The 23,801-nt window shown below is 39.0% G+C and overlaps 1 protein-coding gene across 1 annotated transcript; it reads left to right on the top strand.

Moving 5' to 3' along the window:
- The first annotated feature begins 11,449 nt into the window (after positions 1 to 11,449).
- On the top strand, positions 11,450 to 22,864 carry CCR7 (C-C motif chemokine receptor 7). The gene is made up of 3 exons (XM_081345442.1): positions 11,450 to 11,513; positions 13,321 to 13,370; positions 19,549 to 22,864. The coding sequence occupies exons 1-3, from the start codon at positions 11,504 to 11,506 to the stop codon at positions 20,674 to 20,676; spliced, it is 1,188 nt and encodes a 395-aa protein (XP_081201568.1). The 5' UTR covers positions 11,450 to 11,503; the 3' UTR covers positions 20,677 to 22,864.
- Positions 22,865 to 23,801: the final 937 nt, after the last annotated feature.

Genomic DNA, 23,801 nt, shown 5'->3' with positions numbered 1-23,801 from the left:
TTCGCTGGGCCCTTTCAGGGACAGCTATTCTTGATAGTGGTTGACAGCCACTCTAAATGGTGACCCCCAGGGGGAGAGCATTCTCGGTGGGCGCAGCAATCCTTTGGAACCGCTTACCGGCTGAACTACGGATGGCCCCCGACCTTCGCTCCTTCCGGCGTGATCTAAAAACTTATCTATTCGAACAAGCCGGCCTGGCCTGATGGGTTTGGGGTTTTAACATTATTTTTAACTAACTTACCACATTGGGCACAATCATTTAACTTTAAATCTTGTATCCTGTATTCTTATTTTTATTGCCCTGTACACCGCCCTGAGTCCTTCGGGAGAAGGGCGGTATATAAATCAAATAAATAAATAAATAAATAAATAAATAAATAAATAAATAAATATATAAATAAATAAATAAATAAATAAATAAATAAATAAATAAATAAATAAAATAAATGGCTGGAAGTAATTCCAATTTCAACCATAAGTATTCCTAGGACGATCCAGGTGCTTAGAAAGCTGTTTGCCACACACGGGCAACCGAACATTGTAGTATCGGACAATGGGGCCCAGTTCACAGCGGCAGAGTTTAAAGCCTTCTTGAGGACTAACTTCATAAGGCATGCTACATCGGCTCCCTTTCTCCCCTCAACTAATGGGCAGGGCGAACATATGGTGTGCACTACAAAGGAGTCACTAAAGTGCATAGTGCAGACATGTCAAACACAAGGCCCGGGGGCCGGATCCGGCCTGTGAAGTGGTTTCATGTGGTCCGCGAAGCCATCCTGGAAACAATGAGGGAACGGCCCCTGCTGCCTTGGCCCTGGCCCAGGCCTGCTGGGAGCCAATGTACAATTTCGTGGTGGTCATCTATGCTGAAATACATTCAGTCTTAGCTTCACAAGGCCGTCTGGAAACAGTGAGGGACTGGCCCATGCCGCATAGGCACTGCCCCCTGGGCGCAAGCTGGGGAGGTATCACCCTTTGTGAGGAATGAAGAAATGCACCATCACCTGGAAGTGGCCAGCATGTGACCCTGCCTACTTTGGGCAGGCTAGGGCCTCAGCAGCGTTGCGCTTCTCTTCAGATTCATGCTATCTGGCTCAGCCTCTTGGCACTGTCAGGAAAGTGCCCCACTGCCTGCCAAAACCGGGCAGGCTGGGGGCTGGGCAGCATTGTGCAGGTAACATTGACTCTCATGCTGCTCATGGCATCCCCTCCCCCAGAGCCCACCAAGCTGGATATGTGAAGTAGGCGAGGGCCATGTGCTGGGCACTTCCAGGCAATGGTGCATTTCTTCATTCCTCACGAAGGATGACACTTCCCCAGCTGCGTTTCTTGCCTGTTTTTCTACCTGCCTCATTTCAAATATTTCCCCACCACTCGAAGGAAGGAAGGAAGGTGAGGGAGGGTCTGAGGGAATTCCTGCCTTAGTCCTTCCCTGCTGCCCTTTCATCATCCCCTTGCCCCCTCCTCCTGGCCTATCCAGGGGGGTCTCCAATCCTATTGCTAAGGAAGGTTTGGATACAAAGCCAGGTCTCCTCACATGGAGAGGGAGTGGGCCTCCCTTTTGACTTTGCCTTCATGAGCAACCTGGTTAAGGAGAGCAAGCACAGCAGCAGCAGCCTTGAGGAGGAGTTAGGTGCAGCTGGCCGCCACCTTGGGGAAGTGGAGCTGGGCTTAGTGCCATGGGTGCTTGATGGCTGGGCTGGGCATTTGACCTCCATTCCACCGTTCAACCCCCCCCCCCAAGGCCTGAGAGGAACAGTGAGGCTCCTCCAGTGGACCATGCCTTGGCACTTGCCCCGGTCCCATCTCCTTCTGCCAGAGACCCTCAGATCTGTCCCACTCCTGCCCAGGCCCCCATTGGCACCTTTGATGTGAATGATGTAGAGCTGGCCACGCCCACCCAGTAGGCCACGCCCACCCTGGCCACACCCACCCAGCCCGTCAAGGGCAACTGCAATGCTGATGCGGCCCTCAATGAAATTGAGTTTGACACCCCTGGCATAGTGACTGGAGATTGGCAACATAGGCTGGCTGATTTCTTTCTTTTTTTTATTTAAAAGTTTTACAATACATTTTATCTTTAACAATCCCTCCCCCCCTCCCCCCACCCAACCCTTCCTAACCCTCCCTAACCCTCCCCCCTTCCCCCCTTCCCCCTCCCAGACTTCCCAGAGCTAAATACAAGGTATAAAAGTAGAAACAATCATAAACAACCATATGTTAACAACAATAAACTATTAAATCTATCGCACTCTACCTCATATGAAATGACTACAAGCAATACTAATATCACATAAAAAAACTTATACAAATGCTAAATGAAACTTTTTGGTCCCATATTTGTTCTGGATATAATCAATCCACTTTTTCCACTCCATAGTATAACGTTGTTGCGAATGGTCTTTCAAATAAGCCGAAATCTTTGCCATTTCCGCCAGGTCAGAAACTTTTAGAGTCCATTCTTCTATAGTCGGCAGTTCCTCCTTCTTCCAATATTGACCTACTAAAAGTCTTGCTGCCGTAATTAAGTTCAGCATCAACTTGGTGTCCACAACAGTAGTATCTGTAATTATGCCCAATAAGAACAGTTGCGGACAAAACTTTATCCTTTGCTTAAATATCTTCTGCATATTCCACCAAATTTTAATCCAAAAAGCTTTAACGTTTTTACAGGTCCACCATATATGAAAATACGTTGCGTCTTTGCCACCACATCTCCAACATTTAGGTTGATAGTTCGGATACATACTTGCAAGCTTTTTAGGATCTAAATGCCACCTATAAAACATTTTGTAAAAGTTCTCTCTTAAGTTTTGAGCTTGTGTAAATGTTACGTTCCTCATCCAAATCTTTTCCCAAGTGTCCATTGTAATAACTTCTTGAATATTCTGAGCCCACTTTATCATACAATCTTTAACAAGTTCTGTTTCTGAGTCAATTTCTATCAATGCAAGATATATCCGTTTGATATGTGCTGGACCCTGATTTCTAATTTGCTTTACCAAATTTTCATCAATCATTGAGAAACCAATTTTCTGGTCTTCTTTCCACCTGGCCCGTAGTTGGCCATATTGAAACCAAGTTTGAACAATCTTCTCATCTCGTAAAAAATTATACGGCTTCAAACATCATACGTTCCTCTCCAAACTTAAGATCTCCTTGTATGTAGTCACATCATGTTTAAAGCCAACATTTATGTTTTCTATTGCATGTTTCGGAACTGCCCATAAAGGTATCTTGTAGTTTAGCTTATGTCTATACTTTTTCCAAACTCTCAGCAATGCCTGTCTTAAGATATGCACTTTAAACACATTATCTACCTTCTTATCATACAATAAATATGCATGCCAGCCAAATAACAAGTCGTGGCCCTCCAGATTTAATAATCTCCCTTGTGTTAAATTAATCCAATCACTTATCACTGACAACGCAGCAGCTTCATAATATAATTTAAAGTTGGGCATTTTAAGACCACCTCTTTCACGCGTATCCTGCATAATCTTAAATTTAACTCGTGGCCTTTTCCCTGCCCATACAAATTTATTGATACCCTTTTGCCATTCCTCCAAATTTGAGTCTTTTTTAAGAATAGGTATCATTTGAAATAAAAATAGAAATTTAGGTAAAACATTCATTTTCACTGCTGCAATTCTTCCCAGTAGAGACAACTGCAATTTTTCCCAGCTCTCCAATTCTTTTTGAATTTTTCCCCATAACTTTTCATAATTGTTTTTATATAACTTTGCATTTGAGGGTGACAAATACACCCCCAAATATTTAACCCTTTTAACAATCTCAAATCCAGTTAACCCTTCTAGAAGGGCTTTTTGCGATACTGTCATATTTTTGGCTAATATTTTAGTTTTTTGTATATTGACTTTAAATCCAGAAACCTTCCCATATTGCATTATTATCTCCATCAGGTCCACAACAGAATTTTTTGGCTGGGTCACCGTAACAACCAGATCGTCTGCAAACGCCCTCAGTCTATAATCCTGATCTCTAATTTGAATTCCCTTAATTTTTTCCGAGTTTCGTATTTTAATCAATACTATCTCCAATGTTAAAATAAATAATAAAGGTGACAACGGACACCCTTGTCTTGTGCCCTTTTCAATATTACATACTTTAGTCAAACTATTATTTACTATTATTCGGGCTGTTTGTTTTTGATATAATGCCCTAATTGGTTGCAAAAATTTATCCCCAAAATTCATTTTATCTAAAACTTTCATCAAAAATTGCCAATCCAATTGATCAAAGGCTTTTTTGGGGTCTAAAAAGATCAGCGCCGCAGGGATCTGGTTGTTCCTTTCCAAAAATTCCAACAAGTCTACTATATGCCTCACATTATTTTTCATTTGTCTACCACTGATAAACCCAGTTTGGTCCCCATGAATTATCTGTTGCAGAACCCTCATCAATCTGTTAGCTAAAACCTTAGCAAATATCTTGTAGTCCGTATTCAAAAGTGATATTGGTCTATAATTTCTTACTTGAGTGACGTCCTGATCTTCCTTCGGAATCAAAGAAATAAAGGCAGTTCTCCAAGACGGAGGCACCCTTCCTCCCCTTTGAATTGTCTGAAACAGTTCCCTTAGTGGCTTTATCATCTCCAATTGTAGGTTTTTGTAGTACACCGCAGTCAGTCCATCCGTGCCTGGCGCTTTATCCATCTTCAATTGTTTAATTGCTAAAAGGATTTCTTCTTCTCTTATCAGTTGATTAATCTCTTCATTTTGTTCTTGTGTAAGAACCGGGATGTTAGCATTCCTCAAATATACATCAATATCTGCTTCATTAATCTTATCTTTAGCATATAGTTTGGAATAAAAGTCCAAAAAGGCTTCCTTGATAAGATCCTGTTGATACACGCTCGGGGGTCGCATAACTAGTTAGGCTGGCTGATTTCTTGTTTTGCCAGCACACTATGCCTTGCACAGTAACAAGCAAGAGCCCAGCAGAGCTTCACTGGGGAAGAAGGCTCATCACAAAACTGGACAGATTGCATCCAGACCAGGTGGTAGCAGACACCTCTCGCCCAAAGCCTCCAAGGGGGTTGCAAGTGGGTGATGGGGTGTGGGCCTGGAACTATGGGCATGGGAACTTGTGGGTGTGGGGTAAAATTGTCAAAGTCTCAGGCCCTCTCTCATATGAGGTGGCTCTGGATGGGAGGGGGGCGATTCATTCGCCACCATATTGATCAGCTGTGGAAGCAGTTTGCAGAACGGCCACAAAGCGAGGACCTCACGATGGGTCCGCTCCTAGAACCAGAAACTGGCAGCCAAGCAGGACAGTTCACATGCTCTGAGGACTCCACCCGTCAGTACAATGGGGAAGTGGTCGTAGATGGGTAAAGCCTGGGAGTGCAACATGGGTCCCCTGATGGGGAAAGTCAACCTGATTAAGACAGCCACTGTGCTAACTCCGCTTCTTCTTTAATTTAATTTAATTTAATTTAATTTAATTTAATAATATTTCTATACCGCCCTTCTCCCTGAGGACTCAGGGCGGTGTACAGGGCAAGAATAAAACACAGAAATTTACAAAAACTAAAAGATAATTAAATGCATGCCTGATTAAAATACAATTGATACATAGTAAAAAGCCCCAATAAAAATAATAAAAAAACCCACCAATCCCCCCTCAGGCCAGGCCGGCTTGCTCGAACAAGTATGTTTTCAGATCGCGGTGAAAGGAGCGCAGATCGGGCGCCGTCCGGAGCTCAACCGGTAACTGGTTCCATAGCTCCGGGGCGCCCACAGAGAAGGATCTCCCCCTGGGGGCCACCAGTCGGCATTCTCTGACCGGTGGCACCCTGAGGAGGCCCTCTCTGTGGGAACGCACAGGGCGCAGGGAGCTTGATGCCGGCAGCAGATGTTCCCTGAGGTACTCCGGCCCCATGCCATGGAGGGCTTTAAACACCATTACTAGCACCTTGAATCTCACCCGGAAGACAACTGGCAACCAATGCAGCTCACGGAGCAGAGGTGTGACATGGGAGTATCGGGAGACTCCCAACACAACTCTCGCGGCTGCATTCTGTACCAGCTGGAGCCTCCGGGTGGTCCTCAAGGGAAGCCCCATGTAGAGAGCGTTGCAGTAGTCTAGATGAGAGGTCACGAGTGCGTGAGTGACCGTGCATAAATCATCCCGGCTTAGATAGGGCCGCAACTGGCGCACCAGGCGAACCTGGGCGAAAGCCCCCCTAGTCACAGCCACCATGTGATCTTCCAAGGTGAGCCGCGAATCTAGGAGGACTCCCAAGTTGCGAGCCCTATCTACGGGGGGTAATAATTCACCCCCCATAGAAAGAGATGGAATATCCGAATAGACCCGGGATGAAGGTATGCAAAGCCACTCGGTCTTGTCGGGGTTGAGTTGAAGTCTGTTCCTCCCCATCCAGACCCGAACCGCCTCCAGGCAACGGGACATCACGTTGAGGGCATCACTGGGGTGGTTTGGGGTAGAAAGAAAAAGCTGGGTATCATCAGCGTACTGATGATACCCAACTCCAAAGCCACGAATGATCTCACCCAGCGGTTTCATATAGATGTTGAACAGGAGAGGCGAGAGGACCGACCCCTGAGGAACTCCACAAACGAGAGACCTCGCGGTCGACCTCTGCCCTCCTGTCAACATTGACTGCGAGCGTCCCTGGAGATAGGAGGAGAACCACTGTAAAACCGTGCCTCCCACTCCCAATCCCCTGAGACGCCGCAGCAGGATACCATGGTCGATGGTATCGAAAGCCGCTGAGAGGTCTAATAGGACTAGAACAGAGGAATGACCCCTGTCCCGAGCCCTCCAGAGATCATTCACCAGTGCGACCAATGCCGTCTGGGCTGACCTGAAATGGCCATCCAAAGGGACTCGAGTCAATCCGACTCTTGTGAACTCATGAGTTCTGGTCTACCCAGCCCGGCGGGCAAGCAGGTAGACCGAGAGTTGCCTGGGTTCCCCAGGTGATCTGCAAGGTCGTGCAGACTACCACATTTACTTTATTCTCAAATAATTTTAATAATGTTTGTACATTCTAGGAGGGAGAGGTGTAATGTATTGGGCCTTTTTACTTACGGTAAACTGTTTTCACCTGTCTTTGAATGCTGCTTGAGATTGCTTAATTAGGGTGTCTGTGTAATGGTCGCTGGCTGCCCAGACATGCAGTCTCCAGGACGATCATTGGTTGGCTCTGGGGCGGGAATAGGTTCTTTCAAACCTATTGGCCACCGCTTAGTGGCCAACCATATAAGTAACTGTACAGAAGTGTCTGTTATCACTTCTGTTCCTGTTACTACAATAAAGAAATGTTCCTGTTTGAACCCTCTCATCTTGCCTCCTGCTTCCCAAGAATCCACTACACAACACTCACATTTCCTAGCTACCTGTCTACTTCTTCAGAAGCTACACACTCAAGCCAATCCCAAATAACTGCGCATGAATGTATCCTGGGCTTCTCCAATGGCCCAGTGTCCTCACCAACATTCAACTCTGAATGAATCTGAGTGATTTTATCTGCCATATAATCAGAGTCCTCGACATGCCCCTGAAGATAGGTGTTTGAATTCTCATTACTCATTACCCACCCCGTGTGTGGGCCACCCTGAAGTAGGCCATAGTTATCTGCACATGCAATTAATGCAGAAACCACCAGGAATGTTAGCTAGTGATTTTAATGCCAGATGACAAAATCCTACTCCTACCTTTAATGCATTAAATTTGATAAGCTTCTTCAACTTGGCCATCAGGTTGGCATTACACAACAGGAAATTAGAGATCCAATCTTTTTAGCCATCAGATATGAACTAAAGAACTATTCCTCAGGACCCAAAATGAGAATTCAGTTTTTGGGACTCTAGAAGAATCACTATCATTGACTATAATTTAATATGCCATACACATACACAAAAAAGATAGTACAGAAGGAGATTAGAGATAATACTCTAACAATCATAATGGGACAAATCATTGCCAGCGGTCTTTTTCCACGCGGATGTAAAGTTACCTGCCAAAACCCTTTGGCAGAATTGACTTTGAAGTAGTTCTCCATCCCAACAATGATCACTTCCTACTACATGGATTACAAATAGTCCTTGATTTATGAACACAACTGAGCCCAAAATTTCTGTTGCTAAGCAAGATGGTTGTTTAGCTTATGTTATGCATAAAATAGGGTGTTTTGCCCAATTTTACAACCTTTCTTGCCACAGTTGTTAAGTGAATTATTGCAGTTGTTAAATTAGTAGCACATTTGTTAACTGAACCTGACTTCCCCATTGACTTTGCGTGTCAGAAGGGGGCACGGGAACTGACACAAATACATGCCAGTTGCCAATATCCAAATTTTGATCATGTGACCACAAGGATGCTGCAACAATTGTTAAGTGTGAAAAACAGTCATAAATCACATCTTTCAGTGCTGTTATAACTTTGAACAGTCACTAAACAAACAGTTGTAACCTGAGGAGTACATGTACTTTCTCTTCCCCCTCCCCGAATTAAACAATTTCAGAATGATTTGATAGGGTATACACATGTACAAAACAACCAAGGCAGTCTATAGTGAGTACTGTAGTAAATTCCCAGCTGCTTATCTTCCCTGAAGTAGCATTGCTTAAACAGTTCATTGTGCTAAGAATGCCCATGAAATCTAATAAATGTACTGTTAATAACTAATGATTTCAGAAGATTCACTTAAATATATCTCTGCACCTTTAAGAAGAAAATTTACAAATAAACTAGCCAAAACCAATTTAGTGGTTGTCTTTAACACCACTAAACTCACAATTGCTATTAATGCCTTTACTGTGTCCAATGCACTATTGTTCAGGATCCGGTTTTGTGCCTATTCTGATGATTCACATTTTGAAACCATTCCAATGTACTTCTTCAGGTAGAACTTGGATATTCTTCTATAGTAGCTCAAATGATTATCTCATTTGACCTTTTTAGGTGTATCCCAGCTTGGTTTTGGCAGGTAACTTTACATCCACATGGAAAAAGACCGCTAGCAATGATTTGTCCCATTATTATCTCTAATCTCCTTCTGTGATCTCCATCATTTTTGTGTATGTGTTTACATATTTGTATTTACAAATCCATTGGTTAATGATTGTTCTTCAAATTACTACAGAAATGAAAAAAGTATCTTTATACCTGTCCTCAGACTTATATCCATTGCAGTGACCAACAATCACAAGGCTGTCATTTGTGAGCCTCCAACAACTAAAATCCACCTCCAACAACTAAAATCAATGGAGAAGCTGGCAGTAAAATTGCAAATTGTGGTCATGTGATATCTCACTTAACAACCCATGACAATTCACTTAACAAGCAAGTGGAACTTACATCAGTGCAGTTACTGGATGTTTCACTTAACTACCATGTCACTTAGCAATGGAGTTGCCAGTGGTTGTTAAATGAGGACTACTTTTACTGCTTTTGGCTTCTGCCTATAAAGAATAAGTTAAGCAAGCAATTTATCAATGCTTCAAAAAACCCCTTCTTTCTTAAAAGCAAGCCACAGCAGTAACCAGTTATAGGATCATAGTCCTTAGCATAAATACTTTTTCCTTTCTCTTTCTCTCATTACCTCAAACCTCAGACACTTTCTTCTTCCACCCCCTCTTCTCCCACACTGTGATTTTCAGCCTCACTTGGGGATATGCAGTTTCTTCTTTTGCCACACAGGGTCTTTCCCAGTCCCTGAGTTAAAGCACTGTCCCTACATCCTTTTCTCAGCACACAGCTATATTAGCCTGAATGTTGATTATGTTGCTAATCTCTATTCCACTTCTATTTGCCAACGTTCTGACTCATAACTGAATAGTGTTGTTCTGATTGTCTAGAGCTCTTGAGAGGCCAAGGAACGGATTGATTCCTTTGGCTTTGCTGTCCTCTATCTTTTTCAAGCTAGTGGGAAAATCATTTGCCCATCATTGGCACTGCAGTACTTCAACAGGTCTAGTTGCATGACCCTATATCCTGTTTAATCATAATCCAAAACAAATAAAGTTTTTTTTAAAAAAGCGGCATCACAAAGGCAGCTGAGTCATAAGCACAATTTCTCCATAAGCATTTCCCTCCATTTCCACTCTAATATTATTTTAGGATTATATTGGAATGGCAAGGACAATCAAGTTGATTGCTCCCACCAATTTCTGAAAATGGAAACATCCAAGTATCATATTGTATTAATCAAGGAGAGAACCAATCTAGAACTAAGGAGAAACTGTCTACCAGTGAGAACAATTAATCAGCAGAATGACTCGCCTCCAGAGGTTATGGGTGCTTCAGTATTGGAAGTTTTTAAGAAGAAATTGAACAACCATTTTTCTGAAATAGTGTAGGGTTTCCTGCTTGAGCAGGCAGTTGGGCTAAAGATCTCCAAGTCCCTTCCAACTCTATTATTCTGTTATTCTACACACCCACTCCTCATTTAGTGACTGACTTCTGTTATAAGAATCAGATTGTTAGGATATATGACTATGACTGATTAAAGAGAGAGAAAGAGACTGCAAAGATCTCTACTTGCTTCTGTCTGATCTGTCTTATATGGATAAAGTTCTCAAAAAGCTTAACTAGCATTATTCTCACTCCAATGCATGTGGTTGTCTTGTATATGAAACCTGGTCATAAATATGCTTATCAATAAGAAAATGAATTATTTATTACCATCATATTTTGAATGCTCACTAACATGATGATCCCCATGAGTGGGGTACAAGCCAACATGCCCTTATGTCAGGGAACCATTTGTATATCATATATAGACAATGTCGGCTGGCGACCCCCAGGGAGAGGGCCTTCTCTGTGGGAGTGCCAGCCCTGTGGAACCAGCTCCCCCATGAGCTTCGGATGGCCCAAGATCTCCAGTCCTTTCGCCGCGGCCTCAAAACACTCCTTTTCCACCTGGCTGACCTGGACTGACAGGGATTTTAATTATGTTTTTAATTTTTAACTCTAATTTTTAATTTAGTTTAATTTTAATTTTAATTTATTGTACAGAGGCCTTTAATTTTAATTTTATCTTAACTTCTGTATTTATTGTATGTTATTGTTGTTAGCCGCCCTGAGTCCTTTGGGAGATAGGGCGGCATATAAGTGCCAATAATAAAAATAAAATAAAAATATATATATCATGAAGGCTATTTCTCTAATAGACATCACCATAAGAATGTAGCTTCCAACAATCTGTTCATCCTTCAAGGGAATAAAGTCTCTTATCAGTTGCACCAGAATACTTTCTCCAGTAGAGCAGGAAACATCTGAGGATATTTAAATCTCTCTTCCAAGTTCTGCTTCAATATTGACTGTACAGGTGGAGAAACCATGGTTAAATCTTTGACATCGAGGGCAATAAATCATACATGCTTTACATGCTTGTATGTTTTCAACAAGAATAAAAAGGCGGTCCTTATATACAGCTTTTCTTCAATGCTCATTCAGAGCTTCTGACAAACTGCCACTCACACTTCCTCTCTGCATCAGCTTGCAAAAGACCATGGACAGGGGTGAGTATGAAAGTTACCTTTTCTGAGAGTTCAACTCCTTCATAAGTTCTTGATGTCAAAGGAATAACAAGTGTCTCTGATCATGTGCAGAGTGAAATCCTCTTACCTTAGAATAACTGCTTATTTCTGCTCACATAAATCAGAAAGACAGACAAGGTCTCATATTGCTTTTCTTAGCTTCCTTAAAATTATGAGGAGAACTGACCGTTTCAAATGATAAAACAGAGAAACAGATTTCCATCTATATAACGTTTACATGTTATAATCAAATGTTGTTCTCTTTTAAAGAGTATCAGGATGACATGGTTGTTTACTAATGACTGAAGTATTTTTATTATGTACATTTATATTTATACATATATTTATATACATATATTTAAATACATTCACATACACATTACATGTTATTTCATTATCAATTAGAAAAAAATTGCAAATTGCAAAACAGATTTTTTTTATCAATCTACATTATGACTGCACTGCTATCTATATTAAGACATTTAGTATATTAGCTTTTATGGTTTTATTTTGCTGTCTTCCAGTTCCTTCATATATTACCTTATTACACTGTAATACAATTGATATTTTATTGCTTTGATCATATATATTATATGTCTTATCCAGGGATCACAGAGGAGCATGCAGCCGTGGGTCTGGCTAGCATCCTGAAAGCCACCCCCTCTTAAATTAACTTTTAACATTGAATTTTAATCATTCTTGCATTTCTTAAAATTTTATATGTTTTTATGCTTTAATATTTTATTTGTACACCACCCAGAGTTCCTCTGAGAGGGAGATGGGAGATTTCAACATTTGATAAATAAAAAAATAAATAAATTATATGGATGAGAGCTGTTTAATTCTAATTACATTTTAACTTGATTACATTTACTGTTATTGCTAGTTGAAAATGTTCATTTGTAGTTATAATTCCCAGATTATTCAATTATAATTGTATAATTCATTTGTATAGCTTTTGGGCATAACTTGCTTCTTATGTTATTAACATTACTATTGATGTAGTGGTTTATTTATTTAAAGGGGGTATATGTCTGATCATTTTATGCAAAATAAATGTATTAAATTGAAAAATAACAAATTCAGACACGATGTTTTAGGAAAATAGCTCCAGAGCTGAAATGTGCCTAAAAAACCAACTTAGACAATTTTCTATTTCAGTTTACTTTATTTTAGTTTTTGAACTCTTTCAATTGGGTTGCTTTGGACAAACAAAGCTGCTTTTGTGACTCTAAAGTAGATAACAGTCAGGTCCAATTTTGAACCAATTTTGGCTTTTCAGAAGAAAATTTGGAGGCAAGAGTCATGCAGGAGGGGGATAATTGTCCTTATGCGTCTGTAAGCCAGGAATGTACTTTGTACAGGTAGCAAGTCCCCTATCCACCACTTTTTAACCCCTTGTCAAAAGAACAATCTAGTGAATCAATTTGCTGGCCAACACCTTAGAATCAATTATCTAAGAAAGTAGGAATCTCCAACCATACCTAAATTATTGCTGTTATTTTGAACATGACCCTTCATGGACTTTCCCACCCCCATTAAGAAACGGCAATACAAAATAACCTAGGGTACCCTTCATTCCTGGTACCTTCCAGCTGGATTGGGCCAGATTTTGAGAATTGTAGCCCAGTCTATCGAGAAGGCACCAAGCTGTGGAAATCTTGGCAATCCAATCTGTCTTCGATTTGGGTCTAGTTTGTTCAGCAAGTAAGGCATTGATGGTTCTCTTTCTTTCTCACAAGAGGGCTTCTAACATTGTATTCATCTGTTGTATTCTCTCCTCCTCTAGATCAACAGCTGAAGGCTGCCTTATTTTGGAAGCTTCCTCTACTTTTCCAGGTACATCATAAAGCTGATGAAAACACTATGCACCTTCTAACTCCAGCCCTTCCTTTGCTCACTGCTGTTGCAGTTGGGAGAGAAACGGCTAAACCCACCCCCTTCAACTCTCTATGTTCCTTGCCCATCCTTTTTTTTTGGGGGGTGCCATGTTATAAATGTTATAAATGTGACATTGGGGAATAGATTGGGGAATGTAGATGGGAGGTCCTCAGTCATCATGACTTAATATGTCTTATGAATTAAGTCACTACTATCTGTAAACCATGGATTATGACTTAACAATAAAGTTGAGCTCAGCCACTGAACCATGGACAAATCAGGTTATGGCCACTGGCTCACTGTTTTTACAAGTTGTTTTGAAGCCATTTTAACTTGCTTTTTGTGCTTTTTGTACATAAATGTTAATGAAAAGAAGGCTTTGCACAACTAATCACTATAAGAGGGGGTGATTCTTTTTTCTCAAAACTAGCTTTTATACTTACCAGAAGTATATTTTTTCATCATTTAGAAAATAAAATATGATATTAGTAGGCTTTTGATCTGACAAAGCATGGAACTTCTTGTTTTGAAATTAGCCAATGCTGACTTGTTACTTCTCAAATGTATTTTGCTATGACCTCTTCCCCTTGACACCACCCTGCATGGCATAGACTAGAGCTGGTGGGTTTGCAGTTGAATTCATGGGGTGAAGATTGCTAAGGATAAATGTAATTGCTAAACACCAAACCACCTCTCCCAACCTCGCAGGCTAATCTTAATGAAAGCTATGTGGTTAGATTGGTGGCAAAGTTTCACTTTAATGCTGTGAATTAATTCTTCTTCTTTCTCTTGGCACGCTCACTTTCACACAGGTAGAGAGAGCCCAAGGATAGTTGCCTTGTTCTCTTTCCTTTTTAGGCAATGTTGCTTCAAGTAAACCCACAGGATGTGGTTCTTTCACTCAACCCAGTACAGCATAGTTCAGTAACTGCAAACCAAATCTCTGATTTACACCCAAAGCTAAAACCAAGACCAAAAATTTGAACTACTTTTTTTAAATCAGGGATGGATTTTGTACCCCCATCATTAAGGGAGAACAAATATTTCAATCTGGAGTTTCAAAAGAAAATGTCTAAAATATATATTGCTATGAGCAGTAAAAACCTATGCTTTGTACCAGTTTTGTACCATTTTATTCTACGAAGTCTGAGATTTATACATCTGTATACAATGGATAAATCACATTGTCTTGTGTCTTTTGTAAGGAGGTAAGAATAATACCAACACTGACCCCCCAACAAGCCTTTAAGATTTGCACCAATGTCATGCTGTTTTGTTCCACTAAATCTGTGTCTTGTACCCAACATATGGTTTCATACAAAACCTGGATGATGTTGATGATGAAGAAGAAGACAGTTCAAACATAAGGCAGGTGCCTCCGCCAATAAATCATTTTTTTTCATTCTCCTCCACCTCCTCCACCTGTCTCTGTGATGTCCTCTTTCTACATCTCTCTGTTTGCTCTTCCTAAGTCCCCCCCTTTTTTTCCTCCACCACACCACTATTTTAGCCCCTACTTTCACATCCCTTCTATTTCCAATTTTCTGATACTTTATCCTGTTCTGTTCCCATTATTTCTTCCCTTTATTGCTCCATCCTTATTCCATCTTCAATCAAAAATTGGGTCAATGTCATTCTCGCTTTTCTCACCATTTGATTAGAAATTATCCATCATTTTGTGAACTTCTTCATAGAGCCAACTCTTCTACCTGTTTTAAACTTCCAGTGAAACTGAATCTTAGATGACTTTTTGGAATTTTTCAAAATGAATGTCACAAAAAATCAGTTTTCCTTGCTTTGGCCAACCCAAATCTAATTTATTTTAGTGCTGCTATCCAAACATAACTAAGTTTCACTAACCATAGCTGAAACGTGTTCTGGTAACATTTTTTTAATGTTATGCCATATTACTTTAGTCTTATTTCTAATTTAATTTAAAGGGTGTTAAAGTCAACTGTAAATATTCTATTCTCAAACTTCATTTGTCTTCTTTCCCTGACACATTTTTCTTCATAGATCAGATTTAATACACTATAACAATAATGTAGCTGATGGTGCTGTTAACTATGGGATTTGCTCTGCTCCTATGGGTCACTTAGGTTACTATAAGAATGCTTCCTTCTCTCCAGGTCATTGAGTGGCTTTCTAGGGTCCCTTTAGCTAGGCTTTAGGATAAATCTGGTACGTGGTTCTCACACTGGTATCTAGCTTCACATTTCACAAAAAATACTTGCTAAAAGCTGGTTTCTGCCAGTTAAGTATTACAGGTTGTGTTACCATTGAATGTAATGCAAGTCTTAACTGCTTTTGCCAAAAAAGGCTTTTTACTCTTTCTAATACAGTATTGGGGTGGGGGCACAATTTTGCCCACTTATTTTGGCTTCATAGCTATCCACATAATATTTTGAGGCACTGCTGCTATAAGAACAAAATTGAATTCACTACCAACATCCCTATTCTATTGCAGCGCCAGTCACTTTCATTAATTTATCCTGCAGTAAAACAAGGACAGTATCACTTGTTGGACTCATTACTGTGACAGAACAGGGCTCAGTGATAGAAAAATCAAGTGCTATATTGCCATATTTTATCTCATTTTAAAGCCCAATGGTCAGCACTTAAATGGAATCATCTGGCTTTGCCTTTCATATATATCAAAACCTTTGTGAGGAATATTAGAATTTTCTTTAATATTAGTTGTTGTTATCTCAGAAACAAATCAAAAACAGTCTCTACTGTTGTTAATATCTAATGCCATTTATTATTTCAATAAGCTGTTTCTGGAACATTTGGGGGAACATTTATAAACTACCTTGCAAAAAACTATAAATATTGTTTTTAATTTAACATAAAATCTTCACTAACAAAATCCCAGCTTTACACACTGATTCTTTATGTGTCCTTGCTACATAAACAGCATTCATCTTTTTATGTACCGTATTCTAATTCCTGCCCAAAAAGTAAACTGTTTTGAGTATTTATTTATTTATTTCTATTTATACAGCAACTCATCTCACAGCTCTCAATTTCCACCCCACTGCTGAAATGAAGTGCTACTTACTCATTCTTGATTCAGCCTGATTCAGAATACCAGCCTCATATTAGCTCTCTCCATTGATGATCCCAATCTCTCAATCTCAGCAGTCACTTGACTTCTTTTCAAATCTAATAGATTTTACACCATGAGATTATCTTTAGACCATTGTTCCTTGACCCTGGCTGCTTGAACATGTATGGGCTTCAACTCCCAGAATTCCCAAACCATCATATTGGTTGGGGCAATTCTAAGAGTTGAATTCCACACATCTTCACGTGATCACACTTGAGAAAGACTGCCTTGGATAATGTCTGATTAAAGAGTGGAAGAGTACTTTAGTACAGGCATAGCTAAATATGATTTAAATCTTTCTCATTTCCCAGATATGGATGAGAAAAGAGAAAGACATTTCAAAATTTTATGAGAAAACCATAACAAAAGAAATGTTGTGGTGACAGTAAAAAAAAGAGTTGTCAGGACTTGTTTGTACTATGGTTAAATATGAGCAGGAAAAGTTCCATAGACTACAGTCCAGTGTCTATTTACCTTGTAGTAATAATACCATTTGAATTTAGGGGGAATTTACTTCTGAAATAAATATTTTTTTCATATGGCTACCATCCTCCTATCTTGAATAAATCTTTTTCCTGTTCTATTACATTCTTCCCCACTCTATGTATAATGGAATAGAAAACTCTAACAATTTCCACCGGAAGATTCTAAATTTTGGGAATTGCTATCAATACACCAACTTGTAATGATTTGAGAAAGCTGTTTTATAAAAGCTTTCACTGAAAATGAAATCTAAGGGTTCAGACAGACAAAATATTACTTGCATACCTTTTTTTCCCTTGCATTTTTTAAAAATAATCGGTGTTCATGTGCAGATAAATTGGGAGTCTGAGGGAGTTATTTGTTTGTTTAATTTCCTTAGCCATCCATCTCAATCCAACTGACTCTATCTTCTCAGCACTTCTTTTGAAATCTAGATATAATATTTGCATTGGAATGAAAGCTTCTAAGTTCTACTCTAAGAGAGATTTTGCATATTTAACCCTTAGTAAAATCTGGTTGAGCTAGAACCTAAAAGTAGGTGAGACGAGTTGAAAACATAACCTCTTACATAGTAAATGGGATTAAGAATAAAAGTGAAGAAATAATTTGGAATGAAACTGAAGTGCAACAGAGCAGGAGGGAGTATTGTGGAGATGTCTGTGGAGATGGTAATGATATGACAAACAATGGAATTGATATCAAAGTTGTAAGTATTAATGCCCTGGAAAAAATAATGGAAAAAAGTGAAAATTGCTATGATAACATTTTAAAAAAATTATAGCAGCTGATCCATCTGGAAAAGAAATGTTAAAATATGGGTGTGATTTAATTATATAGTAGTTGTGAAATATTTTAACATCAGTTTGAAGGCTACTTCCATGCCAGACATTTGGAAGAATGCAGTTATTGCTCTCTTTTTCAAAGAGATAAATAACTTTGCAAAAAGGAATATTTATTGATTTAGAGAAAATATTCTGAATTATGTTTAGTGTGAATATGGAGTTGAAAATTGGTTGCTGAATACAATGACCCATATATCATTAAAATAAACGTTTATGTGGGGATAAATAGAATGCTTAGCTAATGATGGAACAACGAACAGAAAATATAATAAAACTATGATTGAGGATATGCCCTTGAAATTTTAGTGCTTGTGATGACATTTGAGATGGCTGATAATGCACATTGCAAACAGATAATACAGCACTGCTGACTACAACCCAAACAATTTGCAGCAAATTTTAAACTGTATCAAATCTGAATATTAATGTTCCAGAAACTCTACTGTTTGATAGGGAAAATGATTTCAAGGAGTACATAAATGGTGAAAAAATAGTGTAAGTAGATGTATTTGTATGCCATGATAAAAGGTTATTAAAGGTCAGAAAATGGATGGACAAATGTTAAAATTCTGCAAATAGTGGTAGAAAAATAATGAATGTTATGTGGCCTATAAGGTTTGTAAAATAATTAATGACCTGTGCATAAAAATGTGCTTTTACCTTCTTCATTATTTGGAACTGAGAATTGCCTAAGTATGGGAAATTGAATGCAGTAAGAATAGTATTCTTAAGGATTATGTATGATTTTTAAAAACTTTAAAAATAAGAGATGAGTGAATGAATGAATGAATGAAAGAATGAATGAAAAGTATCAAAAACGTACACTAAAATGAAGAAGGATTGAACACAAATAAATGTAAGAAGGTAGAGTGAAGGTAGAGAGGAAGGGGAAGATTCAGAAAACCTTGACTGTCTACAGTAGATGAGATCCACAAAAAAAGCCCCCAAAAAAACAAAAAAGGAAGACAAAAAGCTTAAAGAACAAAAGGCAATTTGGTGTAACATGGGTGATTGGCAAGAACAGAAGAGTGAAAAGTAGTATAATGAATAGTGTTGAGTTTAACTAGGTTTAGTTTGATTCTTTTATCCGTTGCTTTTAATTTCTTTTGCTCCTGCTTCTCAATACTTTTCTGTGCCTTGCATAAAGCTATTTGCTCCAAAAGGGAACAATATGATGGGTAAGTGTATGCATGCTATTGCATAAATATTATTCCATATAGTTTCCCCCTCCCCCGCTTTATGTTTGCATAAGTTCTTCTGCAGGGTCAGTTTTGATTACTACTTGAATGGGGAAACTCCAAGAAACACAAAGCTTTTGGGTAGACAAAAACACCCCCAAAGTCAGTTATAAAGCATTTTTGCATTGTTGATGAGAATACTCCATGAGCTTGCCTATTGTCATCAGGAATAAAACTCAGTTCAAAAGAGTTTACTTACTCTCCAAGTATGTGATGAAACATTACTCCTTCATCTTAGGAATTTTGGAAAATGTAGACTAAAAACTTCTAACAGTAGCCTCATTAAATCATAATTCAACTGAAATAAAACTAATATTACTTTGTCATGTTTATGGTCCCTAAAGAAGGATACTCAAAGAACAGGCCATTCTTACTTGAAGATTGTTTCCTTTGCAATACAAAAAAAAACACAACTAAAAGAATACGGGTGGATAAAAATAACCCATGTTGTATCTCCCTTCCAGTTCTGCAAAGGTGACTCTGTGATTAATAGCAACCCCAGCTTTGATGAAGATGCTACTAAAGAGAGCCAAATAACAGTGGGTTACATCATTGAAGATTTTTCCAATCTTGACTACAGTCAGTTTGAAGAGATCTGCAAGAAAGACGAAATCCGGAAATTCCGTGCTATTTTTCTTCCTGTTGCATATTCCTTGATATGCTTTGTGGGACTGGCAGGCAATGGTCTGGTTATGGCAACCTACATCTATTTCAAGAGGCTCAAGACAATGACTGATATCTATCTATTCAATTTGGCCTTATCAGACATCTTCTTTCTTTTGACTCTCCCCTTTTGGGCTGTCAGTGCAGCCAAGCACTGGATTTTTGGGGGCTTGGCATGCAAAGCGATTTACCTCATCTGCCAGATGAGTTTCTTCAGTGGCATGCTGCTGCTTCTCTCCATCAGCATTGATAGATATTTTGCCATTGTTCAGGCAAATTTAGCCTACCGCCTTCGGTCCCAGAGAATGTTTGCCAGCAAAGTTACCTGTTTCTTGATTTGGACAATAGCTTTTATTTTTTCTGTCCCAGAAGTGGTCCATACCAGTGTTTATGAACATCCTTCATACCCAGCACAATGTTTCATCGCCACAGATGATCATATAGCCTTAACCATCAGTATAAGAGTATCTCAGATGGTCTTTGGGTTTTGCTTACCTCTATTTGTAATGATTTTCTGCTATTGTGTCATCATCAGAAAATTGCTGCAACCCCATAGCTTTGAAAAAAAACATGTAATCAAAATCCTTGTTGTAGTCATGATAGCTTTTGTTCTCCTTCAGCTCCCCTACAATTGCGTCATAATCCTCAGGACCATTTCAAAATACAACCTAACCATTGGCCAGTGCAATGCCATCAAGACCCTAGATGTGGCTAATGATGTGACTTACAGCTTGGCTTGCTTCCGCTGCTGTCTCAATCCATTCCTGTATGCTTTCATAGGAATTAAGTTCCGCAATGATGTCCTCCGACTTCTTAAAGATCTGGGTTGCATCAATCAAAAGCAGCTCTGGCAATGGTCAACAAACCAGAAGAACAGTAGAAGTTCTGTTCCCACAGAAACTGATACCACAACTTCTTTCTCCCCATGAGATGCTGGAACTCTGCATAATCAGTATCACAGATGTTAATATCACAGGTGTTTTACCATCCATCATCAGAGATGGAACCAGGAGATCTTTTAGGTCTCACTTATTGGTGGGAGTATTTTCACAGAACTTGAAGAGACCCAACTCTTCTTTCTTTCCCCCCACTGGTCAACTCAATTTATCTAAATAAAATTTGCTAAAAAGCAAAAAGCAGAACTGCAGAAAGCTGTCTGCAGATCTTAACTAGGAGAACCATGCCATAGCTACAGGAAAGGCAAAGTATGTTCTTCTGAAGTTGAAGAATTCAGGAGGCCTAATTAAAAAATCTTGCAGACATAAAATGGTGACAATTATTTAGCATCTTCACAAAGCTGAGAAACAAGCAAGTAGGTGATTTTTTCCTCCCTCCCTCCCTCCCTCCCTCCCTCCCTTCCTTCCTTCCTTCCCACGGGGGGGGGGGGACGACACAAATAACTACCAGGTTCAATCCATTTCACCAAAAAGTAGAATGAAAGTGCTAAAATGTTAACCTTCCATAAAGCTATCTTTATATTTGTTCAGTACAAGTTGAACAAAAGTGAGGTGTTTCTTTAAGTAGAATGATTCATATTTCCTTTTAATTTTACCTTGTATTATTTCATAAACTTTTCCATGTAATGTTTGTATTTTGTAATTTGTAATTTTTGACTTTTTTCTTTTTCTCATTTTAAAATTAATAAATAATAAATCTTAAGCCTAGGTTCCTATACTAACTGGTATACATTAGAATATGCTTCATATGTACTGAGGGAAAGAAAGAAGGATGCATCATTTTAATACTATATACAAGGATTGTTACTAGGTGTTATCCCAATTGCTCCTAATAAAAGAATAATCACATTCTTGCACTTTCCATGCTATCATGGGCCTATACAAAGGTCTCTTATGAGCATACAAAAGGGATTTCTCAAGTAATCCAATATGAAATTAATTGTAGTAATATCTTTCATGTACATTTTATTTTTATTTTATATTGTTTCGGGGATAACTATGTGAAAACCTGAGCAGTAGCATCCAGAGAAGGGAGGAATGGGAAAGGTAAAATACAGAAGAGTCCTCTACTTTATGCTACACACCATGACCTTTCCAACAGTGGTTTCTCCAAAGCTGCTATTTACATTTAGAGGGAACCTCCATAGACGCAGGAGTTTTTCTTGACAGGCAAAGATTAGTTTTGCAGAGAGGCAGGAAATGAAGAGTTACAATCCCATAACAACAAAAACAGCAACAACACCTGCCACTGATGAGGCATGCTTCTGGCTCATATTTGCATAAAATTGCAGAGGTTATTTTCATTCCTATTTTTGTCTGGCTTTTTCTTTTGCCTCTCAGTTGTAGAACTCATTAACTGAAAAACTAGTAGGAAATATTATTTTCTTTCCTTTCTTCTGGAAGCAGGGACAGAGGGACAGAGATTGGAAAAGAATAAAGCCAATGGTGAAACTTCAATCTTCAACCACAAGTCAATGGTCATTTCCATTTATCAAGCTGGGATCACTGAAAAACTCCCCACCACTATATGAATCACTAGTTCCCAATACTAGTTCTTTCAGAAATTGTACTGATGAGAACTATCAAATCTGCTTTGATAATCCAGATGAGCATAAAACAATTTTTGGAAAGATTTTGAGTTTTCAGACAAATGACAGATAGGGAAAAGCTCAAATATTGAAAACAGTTTATGCCTTGCTTTCCATCATAAAGTTACAGCAATGGAAGAAACATCACAAACCAAGGACTAAAGGTATCCAATAGTTTGAGAGGGAAAGTAGTCCTTTTCAAAAACTGAAAATTTTCCCCACAGAGAACATCAATCTCTGTATTCTCAGATTGTAATGGTTTGTAAATATATCCTACCTACTATCCCCAATTACGGCGGAACATTACATTTTTTTCAAAGCTACTTATAATTCTTAAACCAAGAGGGATAGTTATATTTTAAAGCTTGATTGTACACAAAAATGATGCATGTTATATATATATATGTATGAATCTTTTCTCAACCCTTTCTCATTTGCTGCATTTTAGAATTACTTGTAAATGTGTTTTTCTATACCAGATGCATTGCAGGTAGATGTACATTCATGAATGCCTATTATACAATTTATTCTTCTGATCTGATCTGTATGCATATTAAAAAAGATAAGATCATATGTAATCAAGGTTTCAGAGTTTCATTTCTAGAAAAAAGGACACCACAGCTCAAGTCTTACTCAATCTTTTGATTTGGAAGATCATTGCACCCCACAAACATACACACACACATACACACCCAGAGGGAGGGAAGGAGGAGAGAGAGAGAGAGAGAGAGAGAAAGAGAGATAGAAAGAGAGAGAGAGATCTGATCCTTCTCTGAAGCAACAGAGCCCCAATTTGCACCTCCATCTATAATGATTACCCTCCAAATATGACATTGCTCCTTAAATAATGCTTCCTAAAATCTTCCAATTTCCTTAAAATTTTGGGTTTATTTTCTCCTGGAGAAAGAATCTTATGTTTTTCTCCTATCCCTTTTCAAAAGGATTTCTCACTTTGTTGTCATCAGGTGGCAGAGAGTTTTGGTGTTTTGAGATAGATTGATAAGTGCCGTGGTTGTGTTTATCTTGATATCACTGTGAGTAAAACATCACAAGTGATCCATCTTATAACTGGAATATTGTAGCCAGTAAAAAAAAAGTAACAGTACAAGGCTGTTGTACACAGCAGACAAAATAGGATACCAAAAATGGCATCAAACAGTATCATGATTGTGTAATATCGCAAGAAAAACAGGGTAACGATTAAATCAAAATCATGAATCTATGAACTAAAACATATGAGTAACTACAAAGCAGACATAATCCTAGACTTCTCTCCAACTGTTTGGTGGTTCTTGAACTCATCATCATGATAAAATAGAATGAATCAATGCCCTGTTGATTCATTTTCAGTGGTACCCCCATCATTTAGCACTTGAGACACACTACCAACCTGCCCAGTAGTTGGACCAGTTCTATTACAAACTATCAGCTGCATCTCAGTGGTACAAGTCCAGATACAACAGAAGCAGCAGCATTACCAGCCTTTTTCTCTTATATTTAGTGTTCAAC

This window comes from Vipera berus, assembly GCF_964194415.1.
Source record: "Vipera berus genome assembly, chromosome: Z".
Lineage (NCBI taxonomy): Eukaryota > Metazoa > Chordata > Lepidosauria > Squamata > Viperidae > Vipera > Vipera berus.
This window is presented reverse-complemented; position numbering and strand designations above follow the sequence as displayed.